General features: G+C 47.7%; 1 protein-coding gene across 1 annotated transcript in view; it reads right to left on the reverse strand.

The window, feature by feature from the left end:
• Positions 1–18,565, reverse strand: part of dpf1 (double PHD fingers 1) — a 119,917-nt gene extending 101,352 nt beyond the window's left edge. The window contains 1 exon segment of the mRNA XM_072274501.1: positions 18,478–18,565. Coding sequence (XP_072130602.1) covers positions 18,478–18,509 — 32 coding nt within the window. The 5' untranslated portion in view covers positions 18,510–18,565.
• Between the last annotated feature and the right edge of the window lie 494 nt (positions 18,566–19,059).

A 19,059-nucleotide genomic window follows, 5' to 3' on the forward strand; every position in this document is an offset into this window, starting at 1 on the left:
GGTATACTCAGCAAATCTATAGAATAGTTACTGTAAAGAATTTCAGGATGTATATTGTATACATTTCTCTGACATTAAATGTACCTACTGAAACCTATTGAACTGTAAACATCAGGAACTGTAAACTGCAAACAAACTGTGTAAATGCAGTAAGAAAGAAAAAAAATAAATAAGCAATAAATATTGAGAACATGAGATGAAGAGTCTTTGAAAGTTGTGAAAACATTTCAATGATGGGGCAAATGAAGTCAAGTGAAGTTATCCCCTTTGGTTCAGGAGCCTGATGGTTGAGAGGTGATAACTGTTCCTGAACCTGGTGGCGTGAGGCTCTTGTACCTTCTTCCTGATGGCAGCGATGAGAAGGGAGCATGGCCTGGGTGGTGGGGGCCCCTGATGAAAACTCAGAGGCTTCACTGGTCAGAATACTCAGGACACAGAGTTCCACTGAGTGGAGTCGATGAAATTTCACTCATCATCATCAAGCCAGAATTTCAGCTTTTAATCCCAGACCTTTGGAGATTTAGCCTCATCACTAAAGATTCTACATAATTTTAACGTGTTTTTTGTGGTGCCTTAGACCATAAGACATAGGAGCAGAACTAAGCTATTAGGCCCATCAAGCCTACTCTTGAACCTATCAACCTCTGCCTTAAATATACCCAGTGACTTGGCTTCCACAGCCACCTGTGGCAATGAATTCCACACATTCACCACCTTCTAGCTAAAGTTGTTCCTCCTCATCTCCAATCTAAATAGATGTCCCTCTATTCTGAGGCTGTGTCCTCTGGTCTTAGACTCCCCGCTATAGGAAAAATCCTCTCCACATCCACCCTATCTAGGCCTTTCACCATTCGATATGCTTGAATGAGATCCCCCCCCCCATTCTTCTAAACTCCAGTGCGTATAGCCCAGCGCCATCAAACGCTCCTCAGATGAAAACTTTCAATACTGGAATCATTTTCGTGAACCTCCACTGTAGCTCTCCAATGTCAGCATATCATTCATTAGATAAGGGCCCAAAACAGCTGACAATACTCCATGGAGCCTCAACATTATACCCTTGCCTTCTCACACCAAGTTGTAGAACATTCCAGAACAGTCTGCACTCTCCTCCAGTTTTGTCTGCCTCTGACACGCCCCAATCGTGTTATTACCATCAGGGAGGAGACACTCAATGATTAGGGCCAGCTTCTTCCCTCTGCCATCACACTTCGGAACACCGTATTGCTTATTGACGCCAAAAGGCGCGTTCTACTGTATGTGTCGATGTACGAGTGACAAGTAAAGCCAATCTTCAACTATGCGAATAATATTAATTCTCAGAACATCAGATGTAAGTTAGTTTCAGGTCAGTGCTGAAGGGTGGAAGGGCTGTGAAAGGGTTAAAAGTAACTACAGTGCCGACAGCTGAGTTGCTGTGTACAAGTGCGCCTGATTACTGCCCAGCGGCTCCCTGTCGGGTTGGGGGGTGGGTGGAATATCTTCCCAGCCGCAGCGAAGAATTGAGTGTGAGATTGTGAGGGTGAGCCAGAGGCAGTGTGCTGGCTCTCAGAAACAGCGGAGGTGTGGGAGGGGGTGGGGGGAGTGTTTAGCCAGGGGGGGCAGGCACGCCCAGCACAGCAGGTGGGGGGAGTGTTTAGCCAGGGGGGGCAGGCACGCCCAGCACAGCAGGGTCTGTCCGTGCAAAGTACTTCCAGCTGCTTGCGTTTGACCAGGGAACACAGACCCGTGCGCTTCCAGCTGCTTGCGTTTGACCAGGGAACACAGACCCGTACGCTTCCAGCTGCTTGCGTTTGACCAGGGAACACAGACCCGTACGCTTCCAGCTGCTTGTGTTTGACCAGGGTACACAGGCCTGTGCGCTTCCAGCTGCTTGCGTTTGACCAGGGAACACAGACCCGTATGCTTCCAGCTGCTTGCGTTTGACCAGGGAACACAGACCCGTACGCTTCCAGCTGCTTGTGTTTGACCAGGGTACACAGACCCGTACGCTTCCAGCTGCTTGCGTTTGACCAGGGAACACAGACCCGTACGCTTCCAGCTGCTTGCGTTTGACCAGGGAACACAGACCCGTACACTTCCAGCTGCTTGCGTTTGACCAGGGAACACAGACCCGTACGCTTCCAGCTGCTTGCGTTTGACCAGGGAACACAGACCCGTACGCTTCCAGCTGCTTGCGTTTGACCAGGGTACACAGACCCGTACGCTTCCAGCTGCTTGCGTTTGACCAGGGAACACAGACCCGTACGCTTCCAGCTGCTTGCGTTTGACCAGGGAACACAGACCCGTACGCTTCCAGCTGCTTGCGTTTGACCAGGGAACACAGACCCGTGCGCTTCCAGCTGCTTGTGTTTGACCAGGGTACACAGGCCCGTACGCTTCCAGCTGCTTGTGTTTGACCAGGGTACACAGGCCTGTGTGCTTCCAGCTGCTTGTGTTTGACCAGGGTACACAGACCCGTGCACTTCCAGCTGCTTGCGTTTGAGCAGGGTACACAGACCCGTACGCTTCCAGCTGCTTGTGTTTGACCAGGGTACACAGGCCTGTGCGCTTCCAGCTGCTTGTGTTTGACCAGGGAACACAGACCCGTACGCTTCCAGCTGCTTGCGTTTGACCAGGGAACACAGACCCGTACGCTTCCAGCTGCTTGCGTTTGAGCAGGGTACACAGGCCTGTGCGCTTCCAGCTGCTTGCGTTTGACCAGGGTACACAGGCCTGTGCGCTTCCAGCTGCTTGCGTTTGACCAGGGTACACAGACCCGTACGCTTCCAGCTGCTTGCGTTTGACCAGGGTACACAGACCCGTACGCTTCCAGCTGCTTGCGTTTGAGCAGGGTACACAGGCCTGTGCGCTTCCAGCTGCTTGCGTTTGACCAGGGTACACAGGCCTGTGCGCTTCCAGCTGCTTGCGTTTGACCAGGGTACACAGACCCGTACGCTTCCAGCTGCTTGCGTTTGACCAGGGTACACAGACCCGTACGCTTCCAGCTGCTTGCGTTTGACCAGGGAACACAGACCCGTACGCTTCCAGCTGCTTGTGTTTGAGCAGGGTACACAGGCCTGTGCGCTTCCAGCTGCTTGTGTTTGACCAGGGTACACAGGCCTGTGCGCTTCCAGCTGCTTGTGTTTGACCAGGGTACACAGGCCTGTGCACTTCCAGCTGCTTGCGTTTGAGCAGGGTACACAGACCCGTACGCTTCCAGCTGCTTGCGTTTGAGCAGGGTACACAGACCCGTACGCTTCCAGCTGCTTGTGTTTGAGCAGGGTACACAGGCCTGTGCGCTTCCAGCTGCTTGCGTTTGACCAGGGTACACAGGCCTGTGCGCTTCCAGCTGCTTGTGTTTGAGCAGGGTACACAGGCCTGTGCGCTTCCAGCTGCTTGTGTTTGACCAGGGAACACAGACCCGTACGCTTCCAGCTGCTTGTGTTTGAGCAGGGTACACAGGCCTGTGCGCTTCCAGCAGACTGGGCCACCAACTCCAGACCACCGCTGGGCTCCTGCGCCCCAAACACTGGTCGGCTCGGGTTTGAAAGTCAAACAGTTGACCGGGCTTTCATCAATCAGACCCACAGTTTTAAAATCATCCTCCTTGTGTTCAAACCTACCCATGCTCTCAGTCCCTCCGGGACCTTCACTCCCACCCTCCAAACAATACTTTGGGGATCCTCTCCTACCCCTTGTCAGTTCCTCTGGGATCCTCTCCCTCTCCTGCCCAACGTCCCAGTGACCCTTGCCTACCCCTGCTTAATGTCTCTAGGACCTTCTCCCATTCCTGTCCAATATCCCTGGGACCTACTCCCATTCCTGTCCAATGTCCCTGAGACTCTCTCCCACCCTTGTCCAATGTCTCAGGGACTCACTCCCACCTCTGCCCAATGTCTCTGGAACTCCCTCACCTCTCCCAAAAACCTGTTGGAACCCTCACTAAACACTCCAGGACCTCTCCCACCCCCAGCCAATCTATTCAGGATGCTCGCTCACTCCTAGTTAATGTCTCTGGAGCTCTCTCCCACCCCCTGTCCGAGACTCTTTGCCAGTCCTGGTCAATCTCCTCAGGACCCTCTCCCAATCTCCTCAGGACCCTCCTCCACCTTTGGCTATTAGAAAATAGACAATAGGTGCAGGAGTGGGCCATTCGGCCTTTTGAGCCAGCACTGCTATTCACTGTGATCATGGCTGATCATCCACAATCAGTACCCTTTTCCTGCCTTCTCCCCATATCCCTTCACTCCACTATCTTTAAGAGCTCTATCCATCTCTTTCTTGAAAGAATCCAGAGACTTGGCCTCCACTGCCTTCTGAGGCAGAGCATTCCACAGATCCACAACTCTCTGGGTGAAAAAGTTTTTCCTCAACTCCATTCTAAATGGCCTACCCCTTATTCTTAAACTGTGGCCTCTGGTTCTGGACTCCCCCAACATCGGGAACATGTTTCCTGCCTCTAGCGTGTCCAATCCCTTAATAATCTTATATGTTTCAATCTGATCCCCTCTCATCATTCTAAATTCCAGTGTATACAAGCCCAGTCACTCCAATCTTCCAACATATGACATTCCCGCCATCCCTGGAATTAACCCAGTGAACCTACGCTGCACTCCCTCCATAGCAAAGATGTCTTTCCTCAAATTTGGAGACCAAAACTGCACACAATACTCCAGGTGTGGTCTCACCAGGGCCTTGTACAACTGCAGAAGGATCTCTTTGCTCCTATACTCAACTTCCCTTGTTATGAAGGCCAGCATGCCATTAGCTTTCTTCACTGCCTGCTGTACCTGCATGCTTACTTTCAGTGACTGATGAACAAGGACACCCAGATCTCGTTGTACTTCCCCTTTTCCTAACTTGACTCCATTTAGATAATAATCTGCCTTCCTGTTCTTGCCACCAAAGTGGATAACCTCACATTTATCCACATTAAACTGCATCTGCCATGCAGCTGCCCACTCACCCAGCCTGTCCAAGTCACCCTGCATTCTCATAACATCCTCCTCACATTTCACATTGCCACCCAGCTTTGTGTCATCTGCAAATTTGCTAATGTTATTTTAATCCCTTCATCTGAATCATTAATGTATATTGTAAATAGCTGCGGTCCCAGCACCGAGCCTTGCGGTACCCCACTAGTCACTGCCTGCCATTCTGAAAAAGATCTGTTAATCTCTACTCTTTGTTTCCTGTCAGCCAACCAATCTTCTATCCATGTCAGTACCCTACCCCCAATACCATTTACTCTAATTTTCCACACTAACCTCCTATGTGGGACCTTATCAAAGGCTTTCTGAAAGTCCAGGTACACTACATCCACTGGCTTTCCCATGTCCATTTTCATAGTTACATCCTCAAAAAATTCCAGAAGAATAGTCAAGCATGATTTCCCCTTCGTAAATCCATGCTGACTCAGACCTATCCTGCTACTGCTATCCAAATATGCCACTATTTCATCTTTTATAATTGATTCCAGCATCTTCCCCACCACTGATGTCAGGCTAACTGGTCTATAATTGCCTGTTTTCTCTCTCCCTCCTTTCTTAAAAAGTGGGATAACATTAGCTACCCTCCAATCCGCAGGAACTGATCCTGAATCTATAGAACATTGAAAAATGATTACCAATGCATCCACGATTTCTAGAGCCATCTCCTTAAGTACCCTGGGATGCAGGCCATCAGGCCCTGGGGATTTATCAACCTTCAGTCCCATCAGTTTACCCAACACCATTTTCTGCCTAATGCGAATTTCCTTCAGTTCCTCTGTTACCGTAGGTCCTCTGGCCACTATTACATCTGGGCGATTGTTTGTGTCTTCTCTCGTGAAGACAGATCCAAAGTACCTGTTCAGCTCGTCTGCCATTTCCTTGTTCCCCAGAATAAATTCACCCACTTCTGTCTTCAACGGCCCAACTTTGGTCTTAACTAATTTTCTCCTCTTCACATACCTAAAGAAGCTTTTACTATCCTCACAAACAACAGGAAATCTGCAGATGCTGGAAATTCAAGCAACACACATAAAAGTTGCTGGTGAACGCAGCAGGCCAGGCAGCATCTAGGAAGAGGTGCAGTCGACGTTTCAGGCCGAGACCCTTCGCCGGGACCTTTTACTATCCTCCTTTATATTCTTGGCTAGCTTACCTTCATACCTCATCTTTTCTCCCCGAATTGCCTTTTTAGTTATCTTCTGCTGCTTTTTAAAAGTTTCCCAATCCTCTGGCTTCCAGCTCATCCTTGCTATGTTATACTTCCTCTCTTTTATTTTTATACTGTCCTTGACTTCCTTTGTCATCCACGGTCACCCCTTACTCCCCTTAGAATCTTTCTTCCTCTTTGGAATGAACTGATCCTGCACCTTCTGTATTATTCCCAGAAATACCTGCCATTGTTGTTCCACTGTTATCCCTGCTAGGGTATCTTTCCAGTCAACTTTGGCCAGCTCCTCCCTCATGTGTCCGTAGTCCCCTTTGTTCAACTGTAATACTGACACTTCCAATTTTCCCTTCTCTCTCTCAAATTGTAAATTAAAACTTATCATATTATGGTCACTACCTCCTAATGGCTCCTTTACCTCGAGTTCCCTTATCAAATCTGGCTCATTACACAACACTAAATCCAGAATTGCCTTCTCCCTGGTAGGTTCCAGTACAAGCTGCTCTAAGAATCCATCTCTGAGGCATTCCACAAACTCCCTTTCTTGGGGTCCATTACCAACCTGATTTTCCCAGTCTACCTGCATGTTAAAATCCCCCATAACAACCGTAGTATTACCTTTGCGACATGCCAATTTTAACTCTTGATTTAACTTGCACCCCATATCCAGGCTACTGTTTGGGAGCCTGTAGATAACTCCCATCAGGGACCTTTTGCCCTTAGTTTCTCAGTTCTATCCATACTGACTCTACATCTCCTGATTCTATGTCCCCCCCCTCGCAAGTGACTGAATTTCATTCCTCACCAACAGAGCCACCCCACCCCCTCTGCCAACCTGTCTGTATATCCCTGAATATTCATTTCCCAGCCCTGGTCCTCTTGCAGCCATGTCTCTGTTATTCCCACAACATCATACTTGCCAATTTCCAACTGAGCCTCAAGCTCATCCACTTTATTTCTTATACACCGTGCATTCATATATAATACTTCTAATCCTTTTAAAATAATACTTTTACTCCCCTCACCTTTCACATCGATTCCTATTGCATTTGCCCATATTCTCCGATCCCTTCCTGATCTTTCTGCCCCGTCAAATCTGTTGTCTTTCTTAACTTTTCTTATTCTCTCATTCCCTTTAACTCCATTCTTATATTTCCAGTTTGTTCCCCCCCCCCCACTACTTAGTTTAAACACACCCGTGTAGCAGTGGCTAACCTGCCTGCCAGAACGCTCATCCCCCGTCTGTTAAGGTGCAACCCGTCCCTTCTGTACAATTCATCCTTACCCCAAAACAGATCCCAGTGGTCCGAGAAACTAAATCCCTGCCTCCTGCACCAGCTCCTCAGCCACACATTCAGATCCCCTGTCTGTCTGTTCATGTCCTCTCCAGCACAAGGAACTGGAAGCAAACTGGAGATAACCACCCTGGAGGTCCTGCTTTTCAGACTTCTTCCGAGTTCTCTGAAGCCATGCTGCAAAATGTCTCTCATCTTCCTGAAGTCATTTGTGCTGACGTGCACCACCACCTCCATTGCCTCCAGGACTCTCTTCCAGCCCTGTCCAATGTCCCTGGGACCCTCTCAAATCTCTGCCCAGTGTCCCAGGACTCTCTCCCCCCCCTGCCCAATGTCCCAGGACTCTCTCCCACCCCTGCCCAATGTCTTTGGGACTCTCTTCCAACCTAGCCAATCCTTCCATGTAACTGACGCAAAATGCCGGAGGAACTCAGCAGGCCAGGCAGCATCTATGGAAAACCGTACAGTCAACGTTTCGGGCTGAGACGCTTTGGCAGTACGTTTTTTCCCAGAGGCTGCGTGGCCTGCTGAGTTCCTCCAGCATTTTGTGTGTGTTGCTCAGATTTCCAGCATCAGCAGATCTTCTCCTGTTTGCGATCTTTCCATGTGATGTCTTTCTGCAATGCATCGGAGGGCTCTGAGTTCCGAAATCAGAAGACAAGACATCCAGAACACCCCAAGTGTGGTCTGAGCAGTGCCTTATAAAGCCTCAGCATTACATCCTTGCTCTTATATTCCAGTTCTCTGAAAGTACATTTGCCCTTCCTTACCATCGACTCAACCTACAGATGATGCTTCAGAGAAGCCTGCACGAGAACTCCCTTTGCACCTCCAATTTCAGAATTCACTCCCCATTTAGAAAGTAGTCTACACCTTTATTCTTTCTACCAAAGGGCATGGCCATACACTTCCCAACACAGTATTCCATCTGCCACTTCTTTGCCCATTCCCCTAATCAGCCCAAGTCCTTCTGCTTCCTGAACACTACCAGCTCCTTCCACATATATTTGTTTTGTATGCAAACTTGGCCTCAAAGCCATCAATTTCATCTTCTGGATCACTAACATATACCGTGAAAAGTAGCAGTCCAAATACTGATGACTGCAAACCAACACCAGTCACTAGCACCAGGTGTGAAGTCTGTGGCTACATGGCCAATGTGTAGGCTGAAGGGATCAGTTTAGTTAGGCATTCAATTACGAGTTTAATTGGTTTTGCACAACAGTACAGGCCCTTTGGCCCATAATGTTGTGCTGACCCTCTAACCTATTCTAAGATTAATCTAACCTTTCCCTCCCATATAGGCTTATTCTATGAGGAGTGTTTGATGGTTCTGGGCCTGCACTCACTGGAATTCAGGAGAATGAGAGGGAATCTCATTGAAACCTATGGAACGTTGAAAAGCCCAGATGGAGTGGACTTGCAGAGGATATTTCCTATGATGGGGGAATCTAAGACCAGAAGACACAGCCTCAGATTAGAGGGATGTCCATTTGGAATAGAGATGAGGGGGAATCTCTTCAGCCAGACAGTGATGAACCTGTGAAACTCTTCGCCACAGGAAGCTGTGGAGGCCAAGTCTTTATGTATATTTGGGGCAGAGGTTGATAGATTTCCACGCAGTCAGGGGGAGAACGTACAAGCACCTTCCAGGCAGTGATGGGAATTGAATCGGGGTTGCCTGTACTGTAAAGTGTTACACCACAAGATCAGACACAGGAGCAGAATTAGGCCATTCAGCCCATCGAGTCCACTCCGCCATCTCACCATGGCTGATCCCGGATCCCATTCAACCCCATACATCTGCTCTCTCACTGTATCCCTTGAAGCCCTGACCAATTAGGAATCTATCGACTTCCACTTTAAATATACCCACGGACTCGACCTCCACCGCAGTCTGAACAGAGCATTTCACAGATTCACCACTCTTTGGCTAAAAAAAATTCCTCCTTACTTCTGTTCTAAAAGGTCACCCCTCAATTTTGAGGCTGTGCCCTCTAGTTCTGGATACCCCGACCATAGGAAACATCCTCTCCACATCCATCTTAACAAGTCCTTTCAACATTCGGTAGGTTTCAATGAGATCACCATGCATTCTCCTACATTCCAGTCAGTACAGGCCCAAAGCTGCCAAACACTCCTCATATGTTAACCCCTTCATTCCTGGAATCATCCTTGTGAACCTCCTCTGGGCTCTCTCCAATGACAACACATCCTTTCTGATTTGGAACCCAAAACTATTGACAATACTCCAAGTGCAGCCTAACATAAAGATTCAGCATTATCTCCTTGCTCTTATATTCTATTCCTCTTGAAATAAATGCCAACATTGGATTTATTGGACCACAGACTCAACCTGTGAATTAACCTTCTGGGAGTCTTTCACAAGGACTCCCAAGTCCCTTTGTACATCTGATGTTTGAACCTTCTCTCCATTTAGATAATAGTCCACACTATTGTTTCTTTTACCAAAATGCATTATCGTACATTTCCCAAAACAGTATTCCATCTGCCACTTTTTTGCCCATTTTTCCAGTTTGTCGAAGTCCTGCTGCAGTCACATTGCTTCCTCAGCAACAACTTACCCCTCCATCCGTATCATCTGCAACCTTCAATTTCATTATCTAAATCACTGACAAACAATGTGAAAAGTAGCGGTCCCAATACTGTCCCCTGAGGAACACCACTAGTCACCGGCAGCCAACCAGCGAAGGCCCTTTTATTCCAACTCACTGCCTCCTGCCTGTCAGCCATTCCTCTATCCTGTATCCCTTCTTTAATGCCATAGGGTTTTATCTTATTTAGCAGCCTCATGTGTGGCACCTTAACAAACACCTTCTGAAACTCCATGTAAGTGACATCCACTGCTTCTCCTTTATCCACCCTGCTTGTTACTTCCTCAAAAAACTCTAACAGATTTGTCAGGGAAATTTCTCTTTACAGAAACCATGCTGACTTTGACTTATTTTATCATTAGTCTCCAAGTACCCCGAAACCTCATCCTTGATAATAGACTCCAACACTTTCCCAACCGCTGAGGTTAGTTTAACTGGCCTATAATTTCCTCTCTTTTGCCTTCCTCCCTTCTTAAAGAGTGGTGTGACATTTGCAATCTTCTAGTCCTCTGGGACCATGCCAGAATCAAGTGATTCTTGAAAGATCCGGACCAATGCATCCATTATCTCTTCAGCAACCTCTCTCAGGACTCCGGGATGTAGTCTGTCTGGTCCAGGTGACTTATCCACCTTAAGACCTTTGAGTTTGCTGAGCACTTTTTCCTTTGTAAGAGCAATGGCGCTCACTCCTGCTCCCTGACGCTCACGGACCTCCTGGCATACAGCGAGCGTCTTCCACAGTGAAGACTGAAGCAAAGTACTTATCAAATTTATCTACAATTTTTCTTTGTCCCCGTTACTACCCTACCAGCATCATTTTCCATGGTCCAATATACAATCTCTTTATATAACTGAAAAACTTTCAGTATCCTGCTTTATATTATTGGCTAATTTGCCCTCATAATTCATCTTTTCCCTTCTTATAGCTTTTTTAGTTGCCTTTTGTTTTTAAAAGTTTGCCAATCATCCAACTTTCCACTCACTTTTGCTACCTTATATACCCTTTCCTTGGCTTTTATGCAGTCCTCAATTTCCCTTGTCAGCCATGGTTGCCTAGCCGTGCCATTTGAGAACAACTTCTGTGGGACATATCTATCTGCACCTTGTGAACTATTCCCAGAAACTTCAGACACCTCTATTCTGCTAACATCCCCACCAGTATCCTCCTCCAATCCATCTGGGCAAGCTCCTCTCTCACACCTCTGTAATTCCCTTTATTCCATTGCAATACTGATACATTGAGTTATGCTTCTCCCTTTCAAACTGCAGTATGAATTCAATCATATTATGATCACTGCCTCCCAAGGGTTCCTTTACGTTAAGCTCCTTAATAAAATCTGGTTTATTACACAACACCCAATCTGAGACAGCCTTTCTCCTAGTAGGCTCAAGCACAAGCTGCTTCTCGTAGGTATTCAACAAAATCCCTCTCTTGTGATCCAACAGTAACCTGGTTTTCCCAGTCCCTTTTCATATTGAAGTCCCCCAACACAATTGTGATATTACCCTTATTACAAGCCTTTTACGGCTCCCTTTGCAATCTCAACCCCACATCTTGGCTACTATTTGGAGGCCTATATATGATTTCCTGTGATGGCGCATGGCCAAGTGGTTAAGGCGTCGGTTTAGTAATCTGAAGGTCGCTAGTTCGAGCCTCAGCTGAGGCAGGGTGTTGTGTCCTTGAGCAAGGCACTTAACCACACATTGCTCTGCGACGACACTGGTGCCAAGCTGTATCGGCCCCAGTGCCCTTCCCTTGGACAACATTGGTGTCGTGGAGAGGGGAGACTTGCAGCATGGGCATCTGCCGGTCTTCCATACAACCTTGCCCAGGCCTGTGCCCTGGAAACCTTCCAAGGTACAAATCCATGGTCTCACGAGACTAACGGGTGCCTATTTTTATTTATTTATTTGTGATTTCCATAATTGTTTTTTTCACCCTTGCATTTTCTTCACTCCACCCACAAAGTTTCAACATTCTCTGACCGTATGTCACTCCTTTCTAAAGATGTAATTCCATCTCTTACCAACAGAACCACACCACCACCTATGCCTTCCTGCCTGTCCTTTCAATACACAGTATATCCTTTGATGTTAAGCTCCCAACTATGATCTTTCAGCCACAACTCAATGATGCCCACAACATCATACTGACCAATCTTAAATTGCACCATGTGTTCGTCCACCTTATCCCGAATGCTACACGCATTTAAATACAGCACCTTCAATCCTGCATTGTTTGCCCTTTTGAATTTCATCTCTGTGGTACAATTTAACTCTTCGTTCTGTCTGCATTTGTACCCAGTCATTGGCTTGTCCTTCCTTACATTCATATTACACCCATCATCTACTTGTAAACCTGCTGGCTCATCCTCAGCTCTATCTCCCTGCCATATTAGCTTAAACCACTCCCAACAGCTCCAGTAAATCTGCCCGCAAGGATATTGGTCTCCCTCAGGTTCAAGTGTAACCCGTCCCTTTTGTACAAGTCACACCTGCCCCAGAAGAGACCCCAGTGATCCAGAAATCTGAATCCCCCCCCCTCCGCTCCAATTCTTCAGACACACATTTATCTGCCAGCTCAATCTATTCCTATCCTCACTGTCGTGTGGCTCAGGCAGCAATCCGAGATTACTACCTTTGAGCTCCTGCTTCTCAGCTTCCCTCCTAACTCCCTGTATTCTTTTTTCAGGAACTCTTCCCTTTTTCTTCTTATGTCGTTGGTACCAATATGTACCATGACATCTGGCTGCTCTCCCCCTCTTTTCAGGATATTGTGGATATGTTCAGAAACATCTTGGACCCTGGTACCTGGAAGGCAAACTACCATCCGTGTTTGCTTCTCACATCCACAGAATTGCCTGTCTGACCCCCTGACTACAGAGTCTCCTACAGCTACTGCCATCGTCTTCTGTTCCTTACCCTTCTGAGCCACAGGGCCAGACTCAGTGTCAGAGACAGAGCCGCTGTTGCTTCCCCCAGGTAGGTCATTACCTCCAACAGTACTCAAAATGGAGTACTCATTGTTGAAGGGGACAGCCACAGGGGTCCTCCTCACTATCTGACGTTCCCCCTTCCCTCTCCTGACAGTCACCCACTTACCTGTCTCCTGTAGCCCTGGAGTGACTACCTCCTTGTAGTTCCTGTCTATCACCTCCTCACTTTCCCTAACAAACCGAAGATCACTGAGGTACAGCTCCAGGTCCCTAATACGGTCTCTAAGCAGCTGCATCTCGATCCACCTGGGAACGCCACATCTGACAGCCAGAACACCGTGTGTTAAACACGACACTACTGTGCTGCCCCAGTTCTGCCCCTTGGATGCAACCTTTGCCCTCTACCAGCCATTCACTCACCCCCCCGTACAGGTCTGTGTCCCATGGGGGAAATTCTCCAGTGGCCACAGTGACGCAGTGGGCAAAGACGGTGCCTCATGGTGCCTGAGGCCCGGGTTCGATTCTGTCTGTGCGAGAAGTTTGCACGACTCCCCCTGGGGCACTCTGGTTTCCTCCCTTGTCCCAATGATGAGCAGGTGTGTGGGCTAATTCCCATCCAGAGTGTGGGGGAGAGGGGTGGAATCACGCGGGGGGGGGTGCTAGGGCCTATTTCCAACACTGTGACACTCTGTGACACCTGAGAACAGTTAACCAGGTTGAGGGGGGGGGCCCACAGAACACAGTTCCTTTTGACAGAGATGTCACTGCGAGGGAAGATACAAGGAGAACATCATCGTGAACGTCAGTAGAGGAGGAAAACGGACGTAAGACACGGAGACATGGATAGTGAAGATTTAGATTGGATATGGGCCAGAGGCAGATAAGTGGGACTAGTCTAACGTCTAGGTCAGCAACGATTCGTTGGGTTGAATGGTCTGCTTACATGTTGTGAGTGAGATTGCTCTGGGAACTGGAGATCTGTGAATGGGATTTGCTGGGAACTGGAGGGCCCTCTGAATTGCTCTGGGAATTGGAGGGGTTTTGCTGGGAAATGGGGGAGCCTGTGAATGGGGTTGTGCTGGGGACTGGAAGGGTCTGTGAATGGGGCTGTGCTGGGGACTGGCAGAGACATGAGGGGTTGAATGGAAATATAAATTATGAACAAAATCTAGAGAACCAAAAAACACCAGAAAATCTGCAGGAGCTGGAAATCCAGAGCAACACACACAACATGCTGGAGGAACTCAGCAGGCCAGGCAGCACCTCTGTCGATAATAAACAGTCAATGTCTCGGGCCTGAACACCTGATTATCAACACAGTTAGTTGAGCTGAAGGGTTCATTTCTGTGCTTCTTTTGTCGAAGGGTTTAATGCAGAAACGTCGACTGTTTATTCCTCTCCATGGATGCTGCCTGACCTGTTGAGTTTGCTCAGCGTTTTGTGTGGGGAACCAGTCTGTGATCCCCAACCGCAAATGTGCGCTCCATCCGTTGTTTAGGGGTGTTGAAGAGTTTTGGACAAGTCAGCTGCTGTGACCGTGCTTCCACAGTGTTCTCTCCTGGCTGCAAAGTGTGTTGAAGCATCTGGAATGGTGCTATGGAAATGCAGGTCTTTTGTTCCTCGGGCGCTGCTAAATCCCTCCTGCTGGGATTTGACTGCATTCCAGACACTCACACAATGGGTGAGGTTTGCCCCCTTGGAGAATGACTGCTGCTTATACTGGGGAATAATAAACTGCACTGTGCAGGCTATTACCGCTCTTACACGCACTGCACCAGGCTTCAAACGCAGACCAGACACACTGCCTGTGTTTAATTAAGTGCTGCACACACTCAGAAACACCGCAACAGCGTCCTGCATTTGAAAGATTAAAGATTAGCTTTATTTGTCACAGGCACACCAAAACACACAGTGAAACGTGTCCTTTGTATCAACACCCAACACAGTCCGAGGGTCAGAACCAGCTTTAATATCAACAGCATATGTGATGAAATTTGCTGCTATGTGGCAGCAGTACATTGCTATACATAATAAAGAAAGTAAATTACAGTAAGAAATAGATTTTAGAAGTTAAATTAAATAAATAGTGCAAAAAGAGAATAAAAAAGTAGTGAGGTGGTGTTCATGGGTTCAATGTCCATTCAGAAATCGGATGGCAGAGGGGAAGAAGCTGTTCATGAATCGTTGAGTGTGTGTCTTCAGGCTCCTGTACCTCCTCCCTGATGGTAACAATGAGAAGAGGGCAGGTTCTGGGTGGTGGGGGTCCTTAATGATGGACGCTGCCTTTCTGAGGCATTGCTCCTTGAAGGTGTCCTGGACACCATGGAGGCTAGTGCCCATGATAGAGCTGACTGAGTTCACAACTTTCTGCAGCTTATTTTGATCCTGTGCAGTAGCACTCCTCCCCTCCCCAAGAGAAGATGGTGATGCAGTCAGTTAGAATGCTTTCCACGGTTCATCTGTAGAAATTTACAAGCGTCTTTGGTAACAAACCAAATCTCTTCAAGTCCCTAACGAAGTATAGCTGCTGTGGTGCCTGCTTTGTGACTGTATCGTTATGTTGGGCCCAGGACAGATCCTCACAGACGTCGACACCCTGGAACTTGAAATTCATGAGCTGGGGGCAGCCTACAAGTGTCACCACGTTTCCAGCGCCAACACAGCATGCCCACGACTTACCAACCGGTTTGTCTTTGGAATGTGTGTGGCAGGAAACCCACATAATCACGTGCAAATTCCTTACAGACAGTGGCAGGAGTCAAACCTCCACCTCACAGCTAGCACTGTAAAGCATTAGGCAAACCGCTACTCTACCGCGTGAAACGCAGACCAGAAACACCTTAACACCAACCTGTGTTTTGTTAGATGCCAAACGCAGACTGGAAACACAGTAACACCAGCCTGTGTTTTACCAGATGCCAAAAACAGATCAGATACACTGTAGCATCAGCCTGTGTTTTATTAAACACCTAAGCACATACCAGAAACACTAACACCAGCCTGTGGTTTATTAGATGTCAAACACAGACCAGAAACATCATAACACCAACCTGTGCTTTACCAAATGTCAAATGCAGAACAGAAACACTGTAACACCAGCCCCTGTTTTACTAGATGCCAAACGCAGACCAGAAACACCCTACACTAGTCTGTGCCTTATTAGATGCCAAACACAGACCAGAAACACAGTAACACCAGCCTGTGTTTTATTAGATGCCAAACGTAGACCAGAAACACCCAAACACCAGTCTGTGTTTTACTAAATGCCAAACACAAACTGGAAACACAGTAACACCAGCCTGTGTTTTACCAAATAATGCCAACGCAGACCAGAAACACCAGCCTACATTTATTAAACATCTAAACACAGATCAGGAACACTGTAACACAAGCCCATGTTTTATTAAATTCCAAACTCAATGCAGCAGCAGTCTACGTACCAAATGCAGGGCAGGAGTTCTATCAGCATACTGAATTGCAATCTCGAAACACCATGTAGCATTGGCCCATATTTTAGTAATGTTGAACATGCAGGAAACCCTAGCCACAGAGATATTTTACAAAGTTAAAAGAACAAGCTGCCTGCTCCCACAGAATTCAGCAGTCGAACGTCAGATTTCCAGGTGGGATATCGGTTCACTGAGCTGATCCAGGCTGGAGAGAATCCCCGGGAAGGTATGAATTTCCGAGAAGGAAGCGGAGAGGGATTTCGGGGAAGATGGAGAGAGAGAGAGCCCTGGGGAAGGGAGGGGTGAGGGGCAGGGCCCCAGACAGAAGGGATTCCACAAGGGTCCTGGGGAGGAAGTGAGGGTTTCTGTGTGGGATTCCGATGGGTTGGGGCTGGGCCCCTTGGGGTGGGGTAGTGAAACAGAGACGTGGGAGTGGGTGCTGGAAAGAGGGGGAGAAACAGAGATAAAAGGTTGAAGAGGGAGATATACCCAGAGAGGAGGAAAGAGAGAGAGAGATACACACACACACACGGGGGGTGGGGGGGAGAAACACAGTGGGGAGAGAAGGGACGGAGAGACAGAGAGGATGAGGGATATAGGAAGAGGGAGAGGAAAAGGGTCATAGGGAGGGGTTAAGGGGGAGGAGGAGATGCCAGTGGCAAAGAGAGGAATGAAGGAATGCAGGGGGCTTGCAGATACCGGAAGGGGTAAGAACCAAGGGCACAGGAGGGTTTGAAAGTGAAGGCAAGAATGTTTAAATTGGTGGACGCAGAGTGTAGGAGGGAGGCCATGGTGGAGAGGGGCCAACTGAGAGCAGGGCTGTGAACTGCAGGGTCTTATCTCAACCCGAAATTACAGGCGGCAGGACGGGAAGGGGACAGTGGAATGATTGCCCAGTGCATTTCGACAGCAGCAAGACAGGTGAGGCAGGGGCTTCAAGTGTCAATAGTCCTAGTGATACCGTTCTGAAGCTGAAAGCAAGCTCCAGTGCACCCAGATGTACCAACAATCACTGACGCAAATTCTTATAGAAATTTCCTGCAGCGAAAACATTTTTTTCAAACAGGAGGCCACTTGGCCCATCAAATCTGTGCCAGCCAAAAATAGACTTCAAGTTAACCCCACATTATATGAAAAATATTTGAACATAAATATTTGAATTATATTTGAATATAATTTAAGCCCACTGAGCCCTCCTACCACCCCCCCCCATTGATTTAACCCTAGCCTAATCACAGGACAATTTACAATAATTAATTGACCTACCAAATGGTACGTCTTTGGACTGTGGGAGGAAACTAGAGCACCAAGAGGAAACCCACGCGGTAATGGGGAAAAACATTCAGGCAGTGGTGGGAATTGAACTCATGTCACTGGTACTATCCTAACCACTACACACCGAATTATTTTAAAACAAGATGCCAAAAAATCTTTGAAAGTGATTAAAAATGAAAAAAAATTGGTTCTGTAAAATCTATCCAATAGGTGGGGAGGGATATTTTCCGTCGGCTGAGTATTCTTTCCTGGTGCTCGCCAGCGCCTTTAATGGAGCTGCGGTTGACAGTCACCGCCCACCGGGTGGCGCTGGCGAGCCGCAAACCCACTTCTCATTAAAGAGAAGCGGCTCGCTGCGGTTCAGCCCTTGATCAGACACCCATTAACTAACACTGTAACACCACACACTCTACACAGGGCTACCATGTACACTCCTCCACAGCCAGTCACCTTTAAGGTGAGCAGAGGCACTCTGCATCAAAAGAGTTTGGAAGTGGGTGAAATCCAGAGGAAGGGGAAGGGGAAAAAAAAGAAACTACCCCTAAATAAAGGAATAATGACACACAATAAAAAAAATTGCATTAAATTTGCAGCCTGCAAAAAAAAGCTCCATTATTCCATGGGTGCAGAAAATTATTGAGTGCTATGCACTTTGCATATTATTAATTATATAAAGCCTATATTGCATGCAAGTTTTTAAAGTATTGGCCAATGCAAAAGAGACCAGGGCAAATTGCAAATGCAACGCAGAAATATTGCAGATACTCACGATTTTAAAGGATTCTGAATGACTGTCGCCATTTTGATACTATAAGATATTGTAGATCACAATTCTGGTTTTAGCATTACATTTTGACCATTCAGAATATGGAACAGGGCTGCGGCCAGAAAGCAGCCAATCACAGGCGCCCTGGTGCCTGGGGAGCGACGTCACCTGTGCGGAGGGGGCGGGGCCGCGCCTGCGCTCCTGGGGAGGGGGTAAAGTGAGAGGAGAGAGAGGAAAAAAGGGGTACCCCGATGCCTGCTGGGAATTGTAGTCCACAGCAGCCCTCAGAGCCTGCTGGGAATTATAGTCCTGGCCTCCAGTTCCCTTGAGTGAGGGCTGTCAATCATCCCAGGGGGTCAGTTTCCCCATTCATAAATCTCAGTACAGTCAGTGAGCTGGGAATGCACCCACCCACCTCATTGCTCAACCTGCCCAGAAGTTTGCAAACATTTAACCAGCCCTCCCTTCCCTCTTGTTTCCATAGCACATTTATTTTATTTTCCATCTGTGGCGTTTTGTCTGTGGGGAAGATTAATCTCAGGGTTGTATATCTTAATAAATAAATCTACTTTGAATCGTTCATTC

This window comes from Mobula birostris, chromosome 12, assembly GCF_030028105.1.
Source record: "Mobula birostris isolate sMobBir1 chromosome 12, sMobBir1.hap1, whole genome shotgun sequence".
Lineage (NCBI taxonomy): Eukaryota > Metazoa > Chordata > Chondrichthyes > Myliobatiformes > Myliobatidae > Mobula > Mobula birostris.